The 11,258-nt window shown below is 42.8% G+C and overlaps 1 protein-coding gene across 10 annotated transcripts in view; it reads right to left on the bottom strand.

Annotated features, from left to right (window-relative positions):
* Positions 1 to 5,957, bottom strand: part of MYO5A (myosin VA) — a 193,418-nt gene extending 187,461 nt beyond the window's left edge. For all 10 annotated transcript variants that reach the window (XM_019533553.1, XM_019533557.1, XM_019533559.1 and 7 more), the window contains exon 1: positions 5,869 to 5,957. In XM_019533553.1, coding sequence (XP_019389098.1) covers positions 5,869 to 5,895 — 27 coding nt within the window. In that variant the 5' untranslated portion in view covers positions 5,896 to 5,957. The remainder of the gene's footprint in view (positions 1 to 5,868) is intronic.
* Positions 5,958 to 11,258: the final 5,301 nt, after the last annotated feature.

Raw genomic sequence — 11,258 nt, 5'->3', positions numbered from 1 at the left:
GGCTTGTTGAATCATAAGCTATAGTGTAAACTAAAGCTGTCTACTAAATACCCAATAAGTCTTTCCACTGAATTTAACTGCAGCTGGATCAAGTCGTAGGTCAAGAGTACTAGCTGTTAATTGGACTCTGGAAAAGGAGGTTCGTCGTATGAAAAAATAAAAAAAAAAAAAAAAAGAATGATCTATTACTAATTTTTTAAACACCATTAGGGCTGCTTGTTGTTCATACCTAAGACAACATAAACCTAAATTCTGCGAAAACAATGGTTCTATTTTAGAAAATCTTTTTACCCCATCAAGTGTTAACTATCGGAGACTGATAGGGGCCTAAAGAACTTCCAAAAAAAATCTAAAAATAAAGTACCTAAGATAAAATACAAGTCTCTGTTTCTATAACTGGGAAGATTAAAGCAATTGTGAATAACTGTGAAGTGCCTAAATCACAGTAAGGAAAGCCACAGGGAAAAATAAGCTTTGAACTAGGGGAACAAAAACATTAAAAATGTAAGTTCCTCATTTTAATTTGAAAAGAAGAGCAAACACAATTTCTAACCTTTTTTGTTAACTTCCATATACTGGTATTAATCTTTTTGTGCAATTTTACAGAAATTTGAAATATAACTTTGAGCCAAAGTTATAAAGAAAAATGCCTGACACTATTCATGAAATAGTTCTGAAACTGAGCTATGCCCTAAGGCAGTGGCTCTCAACCTTTTTTGTATCAGGACCTATTTGTAAACATTGATGGCCAGTGCCGACCCAGTAAATAGTTTAAGTAAAAAACAGCCCGCTGGTCCTGTTGGTGCCCCTCACTCCTAACCAGGTGACCCCCAGCCCCAGCCCCTACTATGTGGGGCATGAGGTGTGTGCAGGGGGGCATGAGAGGCCCAAGCAGCCCCTTGCAGGCTGGAACTGTGCCAGCCTGCAAGGGAAACCCCACAGTTTGTGTTTTTCTCCTTTAAAGGAGAATCCTTTTTTGAAGTTTGTTTGCCACCCTTTCATATATTCTTGTGACCCACTTTTGGGTCTCGACCCATGGGTTGAGAAACGCTGCCCTAGAAGGAAGATACTGCCTTGTATACAATTTACATTTGAAATCTCATTGGGTGCAGCAATACCAAAAAGGCACAGGTCAAACACATTCACACAGAGCATGTTGTTGTTTGCTTGTCCTGGAGTCAGTCATTGCATTCAAAGCTTCTGTTAACTGCAATAGTGAATAACAACACAAGTGTCTATACAGAGTCACAGAGATTAAACAAATTGACATGCAGATAAGGGAAAAAGGATTTTCACAGTGCTGACATGGCTTATCACAAAATGTATGTAGATGGTCTTTGGCAAGAACAATCTCACTCTGGAAAAATAGTTACTGTATCCTATTTCAAGATAATAGTTGTAGCATGGCCAGCAACACAGAAGTAGTATTTCATGGTGCCATGGAAGAGATCCATGTTTGCAATCTTCATTCGTCATTCTGCATTTGAATGGTGCTTTGGGACATCTTGAAGCTTAACAGTGCAAAACTTCACTTATCTATACTTCACTGATCCACAAACTATACTTTGCAACAAAAACAGTTATCTCGCCCTCTTCCTGAAGTTTTAAAGAAATATTGACAATATTTTCAAAGCTGATGCTCGATTTTTACCTACTACTGTTATGACTAACTCCTAAGATTACTACAGCTGCAAAAATCAGGGAAAAACATTCTACTTCTTCAGTTTACTTTGTCCATTCAACATGCACAAAAATAGTCTCTCACTCGCTGATCAACTTGCCCTGCCTTTCAGAATCTTGCTCTCTGTCATCTTGAAGTTGTTCCCATTATGGTCACTGTACATATTTTGTGCCCAAGCAAGATTGTAACACTGCAGGAGACATCTCCTAATCTGAGCCCTTCTGATGGAGAATTTCAAGCAGAGGACATCCAACTACTCTAAAAAATCCTCAAAAGCTGCATCCAGACGAGTTCAGACATCTGGTGTATGGCACCATACACCTATCTGTGATGCCACACACCACACATGCAGGCATTCCCCGCACTGCTACCTGGCAGTATAGGTAATTTTTGTTTTGTTTTTTGACCCAGGGAGATCCTGGGGTTAAAAAAAACAAACCCACCACCAAAAAAAGCAGGGTAGCACACACAACAGCAGTGCACAGCACCCAAAACTGGAGCCTGGCCAGCCAGAGCCACACTGTGGCTGCTGGCCAGGCTTCCTACTGTGGCTGCAGTCCCATGGGGGGTGCAGGGGGGCAGGATCCCAGGTAAGGCTGATGGCCCCAGCCTCCCCTACCCCACCTGGGGTAACCTGCCATGTGCCAGAGCATGGGCATTCTCTGGTGTGCTACTACTTGTTCCTTGGGAAACAAATGTTTGGACTCATCTGGATGCAGTGAAAACTTATTATTTCATTACTGTGGGAATTTCAAAAAGACCATCCTGAACAAGTTAGAACGACTGAAGCTGTAGTAAGGATTAAATTAAAACAAAAACACAAAATGTGTGGCAGCTCTCTCTCTCATACTTAGAGTTACCTGATTTATGCTGTTACACTGAAAGATCATTTAAAACAACACATCCTCTCTGGTCAACCTGTCCTTTTCTCCTCTACCCCACTCCCTAGGAAGCCTGCCAGTGAGACTGCTTCTTCCTTGAACAGTGCCCTTGAACATACCTACCCATGACTGAACCTCTAAGCACTACATACTACCTATTATTTGATCCAGTTTTCCTAATGTTTGGTCACTTTTAACATAGCTGCTGAATCTAGGGCTAAGTCTCACAGTAACTGTGCATCTATGCCAAGTATTACTTTCATTTTGGAGGCTCTGTGTATTTTATGGAACCATCCTGAAGGTGATCACCAGTGGGGAAGAGATATAAAAACTAGTCTTTCAGGACTACACATGGCTTTAAAAGAGGAGGGAATAATCTCTTCTAGCTCTATAAAGAATAGGAACAATCTTTAGAAAGTGAACACTGGAATAAGTTTATTACCTAGTCCTCTACTGGGGGACTATATGCTGCACTTGTTTTATTTTACAGGACCGTTGCTCACTATCTTAAAGTCCTTATGTTCCTTATTTAGTAAGTTTACTCTGCTGTTCTTATTCACTAAATAAAACATCTAAAAATTGGAAAACAGAGGTGGGAGGGCACAAATATGAAGAAAACTGAGATGATGAATGGAAGAAAACAAAAACTCTCTCTCCTCCAGCAAACAGGAGCCCTTCAAATCTATTATATGCTCATACACCATCACCCTCTTCAGGAGCTGATAAAGTCTGCTAAGCTGTCATAAGGGCACTCTCCCAGAACAGGAAATCTAGTCCTTTCTAGCAGCCTAGTAAAAAGTTGGCCTATACAAGGTAGGAAGGGTGTAAATTTAAAGCAGAATAGCTATTCCTGTTTAACTCTGGGCATGAACACATAATCAAGTTAGTGGAAGATGAATGTGGGTGGAAATGTACAGTGTTTTCATTGCTCCATGACTAACTACCTTTTTCTAGAGGAACCATTCATCTATCTGAACAAATCTGTCCTGCAGTAAATGAACGCTAGTCTTCCATAGGTTAGTCTGGTGGTTCTCAACCTTTTTCAACCTGATGTTCCCATTGATAGGTTTGAGACACCCCTCATAAAAGACCAGTTTTGAGCTTTCACTTGTTTTTTGACTACAGAAAAATAAAGAGAACAATTCTGCTGCTGCACAGAACTCAGACAAAGACTACAACGGGCTAGAATGTTTTTAACACTGTGGGTTCCGATTTGAAAACTCTGGGTTTATCTTGTAAATCATGTTTGCACACTTAACAGTTCTAACGTTGTATGGCACCCTGGTTGAGAATCAAAGAAGTTTTTAAGGATGAAGTGCCATGGGCTAGTGTTCACTTATTATGCACAATACATGCACAAAGGCCACTGCCATGGAACAGCTGAAACACTGTAATACCCTGCTGACACTTATCTAGTGCTAACTTAATCAAGTGTCTATACCTTCCCATTTTGACCATTTTTATTGTGGAATAAAAGCATCTGCATAATTTGTTAATCAGGAATAGTTATTCTTAATGTATACAAGCCCAACTAGATGTCCAGTGAATTTTTCAAGGCCAGCTGTGCCCACACTTCCTTTGACCAGAATGCTTATTTTCATTTGTTTATGCAGATACATTTAATACAAACAGCCATCTAGAACAGTGGTGTTCAACCTTTTTTCTCCTTGGTGGACTGGACAGGCAGTGCCCAGTCTGTCCAAGGGCAGGATGTGGCCAGTGGCCCTGATCCAGCACCCAGGGTGGCTGCAGTGGGACTCCATCCAGTCATTCAGAGGAGGCCCATGGCAGGAAAGGGGCATGGCCCGGCCCTGATCAAGCCACATAGAGACATGGGGGCATGGCCCAGCTCCATTCACTTGGCATAGGGAAGAGGGCAATGCCTGCCCCAGATCTGGCTGTGCTGGTGGAGGAGGCGTGGGAATTTGGCAGCGAGCAATGGTTTGGGACTGGCCAGTGATGTTTACAAATGGGACCCAATACCAAAAAAGGTTGAGGACCACTGGTCTAGAGCACCTCGGTCTATCATCAACTAACCATCACCTCCACAATTTTTTTCAGCCTCTCACTTATGTGATTGGCTCCAATCTCTGGCCAAGAGCCAGCTTTTCCCATAACACACACTGTTTAGAGTTGGCCTGTGGAACACTTCAAAATTGTATCAAGAATTTGGTTTGTATTGACTCATTATCCTCAGAAGGGATTACCCACTGTATATTCATGGACAGTTTACTGCAAACACAGTGAAAGAATCATCCAGTGCAGAAATACTCTCTTTTCATATTTCCTACTTACACAAGTCACTAGCTGGACCATAACTGATGTTATAAAGCAGTGGAAAATTCAAGACTGGACACCATTTAATAAAATATACCCAAACTCAACCTGAAATTACAAACTTGATACAATACTGTTTGATAAGATTCAATGGCATGGGGTCAAACCTAATGAATACAACAGACCTTTCTACCAGAAAAAAAAGAAAAGAAAAATCAGTGATCAATAGTTTTGTTGCAGGTACACACACACGAGATACTTTACTGCTAATGCATAAAATGTGCATTGCAATAAACCTTAATCCTGTCGGTCAGTAAGACACGTGAACTGCAGAGATCAGTGCAGAAGCGCTGCATACAAGGAGAGGTAGTAAAATTCACCCTAAAATATATTAAGAGATTGACTGAAAAGTGGGCCCTACAAAGAGTCTCCTTCCTGCATCAGTCAGTGCTGGAAGCCAGGATCTCAGCCAGACAGAAGGTAAGGAAAATCGTAGCCTATGATTACCCCCAAAGATTTCCTGCAAGGCTACTAAGGCTCAGACCCGTCTCCCACGTCTGTTTTGGCAAAACATTTCTAAAGAAGCGGGACTGGTTTTTAGAGAACAGCAGAAAGGTGGATTTTGGAAACAACAGAAACCCCAAGGGGCAGCAGCGCAGGGCGCTGTGGATGAGGCTGCGCCCAGCGGCTGCTGCTTCCGGGCTGTGCTGGAGGCCGGGTCTGCCCGCGCCCCGGACCTGCAGGGGACCCGGCTGGGAAGGAAAGGCCCCCCAGCCCGCCGGGCCCGAAAGGATACAAACTGCGGCGGAGCCGGCACCCCCGAGCCCGCGATGCCGCGGGGGAAGGGCTGGGAGCGGTGGCTGCGGCAGGGTGGGGCAGATACCCCCAACCCCCACTTCCCGGCCCGAGTGCGGGGGGAGGTGGCCGTGAGGGGAGCGGCGGCGCTGCCGCCACCGGCCGCGAATGCCTGAAGGACACACACGGCACCCCCTCCCCGCCCGGAGCCCCCTGCTCGGCGCGGCCCCTCACCTTGGTGTAGAGCTCGGACGCGGCCATGGTGCCGCCCGGGCGAGTGGGCGCGGGGGATGCTGATACCGACGCTGATGCTGATGCTGATGCTGAGGCGGGGTTGGGGGGGCCGGCGCTACCTGTGCGGCGCGGCGGGGCCGGCCCCGGCCCGGTGCATTGTGGGAAGGCGGCGCTGGGCGGGAGGGCGCGCGACGCTGCCCGTGGAGGCGCAGGCTGGGCCTGGCGAAGACGACCCCGGCCCTGTTTCTTGGGGCGCCGCCTCGGCACGGCCCGCCTGACCTGCTGCCCCGGTCCCACACCGCCCCTCACAATCTCTCGAGCATGAATTTGGGCGGCGGGTGGAGCCGCGTCCGTCTAAGCACACGGGCAGACGAGGTGTTTTGGGTAAAGGTGATGTCTTTTGTTAGGCCGACTGGATAGTTGGAACAATAGTTGGTCACAGGCTTTCAGGCACAAACAAGCATCTTTCTATCACCATGTCCAGACTCCCGGGGAAGATCGGGGGAGGGAAAACAAAACAGAAAGAAGGGGATGTAGCAGCTTCGTCTTCTCACCAGCCCTGTTTTGTAGCCCTACCAGTACCTCCCGTCGTCCCATCTTCCCTGCCACGCATTTGCATTTTCACAGACCTGCATTTTTCATATTGGCTTAAGCTTCTGGTCACCCAGGAGAGAGCATAAACACCAGCCGATTCTCCCTAGGCCTGAAGAAGTGTTTCTGCCCCCAAAAACATTTTTTTCCAGCTATTTAGTTGGTCTAACAAAAGATACCACATTTACCCAAAGAACCGTGTCTGCCTTGAGCATACATCAACATTTCATAGAAGTAGGATGTTGGCTACTGCGGTCCCCATTTAACCAGTGGCAGGTTTGTGTTAGGTCTGCATGGCATCAGGGCAGACAGTAGCCCAAGATCAAGCTTAGATGATAGATTGTATGGGATGGATTGGATGGGGATGATCCTGCCTCAGGAAGGGGCAGGAGCTCTGCAAGTCCCTTTCACCCCTAGTTCTCTATTATTCACCAACATCCCTGTTCTACCCGCACCTTTTAGAGACCCAGTCTCACCTGTGTCATGATCATTCTGGAGGTGAAACCTACAGGCCACATGTGTGTGGTGTCAGGTACAAATCCTGCAATCATCCACTCCCCTGTCCAAGTGGCCACTGACAAGCCCCTTGCATTTATCTAAAGGCACATCTCAGGCAAGGAAGCAGACCAACCCTGGCAGATGCTTACAGAAAACGGTTCCAGGCAAGTGCAGACACGGATGTTTAGGCCTCCTGGTAGACAGAGGTCTGTGCCAACCCTTTTTGCTTCAGAGTAGCACATGCTTCTAGGACCACTGAAGAGTTAAAAAATTCAGACCTTTTGGCAGTTACATTTTTGTTACAAATTCACATAGCCTTGGGGCACATCTATGAAGCAGTTTCATTGCTTCCATCTTTATTTTTCTTTTAAATTCACTGGGAGAGGGAACTAGAATTTCACTGGAGATAGCCCATGGTTTTTAACATTCTTTGTCATGGCCTAAACATTATTATAATTTTACAGCAGTTTGCTAGGCACAGACAAGAATTCACCCTCAGCATCCAGTTTCAGACTGGATGCAGAAATAGGGGCAGAGAATAAGTTACAAACAATTTTGGCAGTGATGTTAAGGAGGGATAGGTCAGCAAAGTCTGTGAAGGTCAGTGTATGCTGTGAAGCTACTCTATATAAAGGCAAATACATTAGCTTCTTGCATTGCAAAGCAAGTGAGTCTTCATGGATGATTTGAATGTGGACAGGCCAGAGCAGCATACAAAAAAAGATGATTACAGGAAAAGACAACTGGGACATGAAGGAAGGTATTATGGACCAAACAGAGCAGCAGGTGCAAGGCATAAGGTCAGGCTAGGAAGGACAGCCAAGAGGATCAAAAACACAAGGACTGGGAGTGATGTAGTAAGAACAAGCAAAAAAAATATCAGTAGCAGCTTTTTTAATAGACTGGAGAGGGGGGAAGATGAGCTTTTGAAAAGGGAATTGTTCTTTGTTCTAGTGCTCTCTGGTCAATAAATATTACAAATTAATATTAATTTTTCCAGGATCAGTTTAAGCTGTAATTGTCATAGTCTTCCTCTCAGCATTTAGAATGGTCTTTTCCCCATCAATATATCTAGTATCTTAAGCTTCAGTGAATGCCCTACTTCTTTAGAGCCTGTACCTTTTCCCTCCTGGCCATGTGACTTGCCCTCAGGTTTTTTTCCTTATCTGTCATCACTGACATCATCATTTGTCTCATGTCCGACTCCCATCCTTCACTTGATATTATAAGAACTTAATTTTTTGTATGTGCCTGTTCTCACCCAACATCCACCGTGCTGCTTTGGGATAATGAAAATGCTAAATCCACACTAGTTTGCTTGGACTGTGGATTATTGCATCAGCCATTCACAGCTGGAATCCTGGATTCAAATGGAATTATAACCACAAGTCAAAAATAGATATGTTTATCCAAAATACACTCCTGTCTCGGCATTATTCAGCACAAACTGAAACCTCAGGTCTGTTGTTAAAGGTCAGATTTTGAAGACAGTGACAAAATAGATCCAGCCTTCCTATACTACACCTATAAGTAACCAGTTATTATACTCCTTAACCATCAGTCTAACTACATTTAAAAAAAAAACAAAAAAAAAACACAACAAACCCCAAAGAAATTTGTCTATCTTAAAAAAAAAAATTAAAGCTGATGAAAGGATTTCAGAATACAAGCATCACAGTTACTATTTACAAATGTAACTAACCTAGCTGTGATAACATCCATATATAATATTGTATACTGATTTTAAATGACTTCAGCAAAGAAAATGATCCTTTCAGAACTTTAAAATGGGGGAAGGATTCAGTTGAATTTGTTCATGTTTCAGAAAGTCATTGGAATTTCAACTCATGTTATAGTTTAGTTCAAGGGACCAGATCCTTAGACATGGGTAGACATTTTATGCCATATTACAACTGATGATTTCTCCAAGGAGAGCTGGTTACTCCAAGGAAGGAATAATTTAGTAATACAGAATCAACACCTGCTGCTGGCATAACAGACACAGGTAGGAAAAGATGGCAGTTTTTTTTAGGTAACATTAAGTCTCTTCCAAATTCAGCTAGAAACAGCTTTTCCTTCTGTTTTAGAGATAGATGCACTACTGGCATTTTACCATAGAATTGATTTTATATCGGGGTAACTGGGAGTGCTTAATTTTAAGGTTAGTTAACATAATGAGTTCTAGACATGCCTGCAATGGAAATAGATGCACAGCAAATGTTGCTTTGAAAAAAACGTAATTTTTATTCATGCTATATGAGAATTTAAAAATATGCTGTTAAAGCCTTTCTTCATAGTTTACTAAAGAACTTGCATAAGATGCAAGTCCTTCATAGAGCAAAAGGCATTACAACTCTCCATAGCATATTATTTTGTGATGGAGTCAAATACTAGAAATAACTCCTGAAGAATTTGCTAATTAATTAGGTTGGGATAGAGTCAAAAGCAAGTAACATGCATATAAACTTGGTAAAAGTTGTTATTTCTCTTCCAATCAAAGTTTAGAACAAATCTTTCAGGGGACATTGTGACTACCTAAACATCTACAAGATACAAGTGACAAATGGTGATAAGTAACAAAGAGGTGTTCATTACTTGATACTTTGGTTACATAGTAATCTGGGGCAGCTCTTAGAGCTCTTAACCCCAGACTGTCTGCACATTAACATTTTAAAGTGGTTTTAAGCACTTATTATGCAGCTCAAAATTATGCTATTCCAGGGCATGATTCTGTCTGATCCATACAACCCAGCTCCTGTTCCATTACGGTTTGGTCAGTCCCAACAGATGTGCTGCCCAAGTTGCAGTCCTTCAGCAACGATAGATGTGTTCCTGGCTCTCCACCCCTCTAGCAGCTACAGCTCCTGGTCCTGCACCTGCTCATCAGGCCTCCTAGTGGCAAGTCACAGCTGTGCAGGTAGGGCACAGTCAGAGAAGATTTCTAGACTGTGACAGCTCCAAACTCCAAGCTAGCACTAACACCAATCAATGTGCAGCTCAGTACAAGGTGTAACATGGGAGTTTCACACATGAGAAGTTACAAGTCTTTCAGCATGTACATGGAAAACAACATACAGTACAAATCCTTAAATCAAAACAAAAGTCTCAGCTGGACCATTGCTTATTGCAGAATCTCCCCTAGATATGGCAACACAATTGCAATGTGAATCTGTCCTTTCAAAGTGTTGCAGAAGCTTCTGTTACACCAAGGTGATTCTCCCAGCAGAAGTATGCTTAACTGATCCACTCAGGTTCTGATACCAAAGATCCCATCTCCAAAGCCCAGATTTTTGGTGACTTACAAACCATACCTTTAGGTTTTAGTTTGCCAATACCAGTATTATTCAGTTCTTTAGTACTGTCCATACAGTTGCATGGGGTATTTAGTACAGATACTTCAATCCAATAGACTAATGTGCTACTGAAATGAAGTATGAGTACGCTGCAGTATGGTTTAGGATAGGAATTAATTTTTTTTTTTTAAATTCTCACAGGATATACCAGTGTTTAGCACTTCAAGGGAATCTGTACTTAAACAGAAATATAATCTCTGTAGACAGATGTTTGGTTAAAAGGGCTGGGGGCTGCAGTAAATTTAACTTGAAAAGGTTGATGGGGATGCAGGGTTACAAGAAAGAGTTTATAACTTTTTGCTTTCAAATAGTCTTGTAGTTGGAAGGACTCATTTACTGTCACCACCAATTACAAGGCAAGTTTCAAGAGTGTGATCAGTATGTAATATCCAGCAGTCCCCACACCCACTCAAATGTACCTCTGCAAACTAAATTTGAACATACCTGATCAATTTCATATTTACTTTACAAGTTAAAGACCGATCATGCCCTTAAAAGCATGATGAAGACTACTCAATACAAATACCACGTCTTAGAAAAAGGGGCTACCAGCAAGTCATCAGGAACAGCATTTTCAGACATATAAACAGAATCAATACTGTTACAGCAATTTAACCATCTGCCTCTAAATCAAAGCTACTGCTTTTCAAGTAATTCAGTCGATTTCAATTGTATCAAGTCCATCCAGGATAGATATTTTTTAAAGATATTCTGAAAGCCTTCCAAAGAGAAATGCTTAAAGGGATGTTATTTCAGCTTGTTAGCTTTCTTTCAGATTTCTAGCTACAGTAAAACCTTTGGACATCAACATTTAAGCCATGAGACCAAATTTTAAAACTGAGTTACTACTACTGCAGTGCTGCTATCTAGGTGCAAAATTTATTCGCCCAAACTCACCTTCACTCAAACAGCATAAGGCATTGAAACAAGCATTTGTTATGGAGTTAG

This window comes from Crocodylus porosus, unplaced genomic scaffold (assembly GCF_001723895.1).
Source record: "Crocodylus porosus isolate Cpor-Errol unplaced genomic scaffold, CroPor_comp1, whole genome shotgun sequence".
Taxonomy (NCBI): domain Eukaryota; kingdom Metazoa; phylum Chordata; order Crocodylia; family Crocodylidae; genus Crocodylus; species Crocodylus porosus.
The sequence above is the reverse complement of the archived record's forward strand: the minus strand, read 5'-3'. Positions and strand labels throughout refer to the sequence as shown.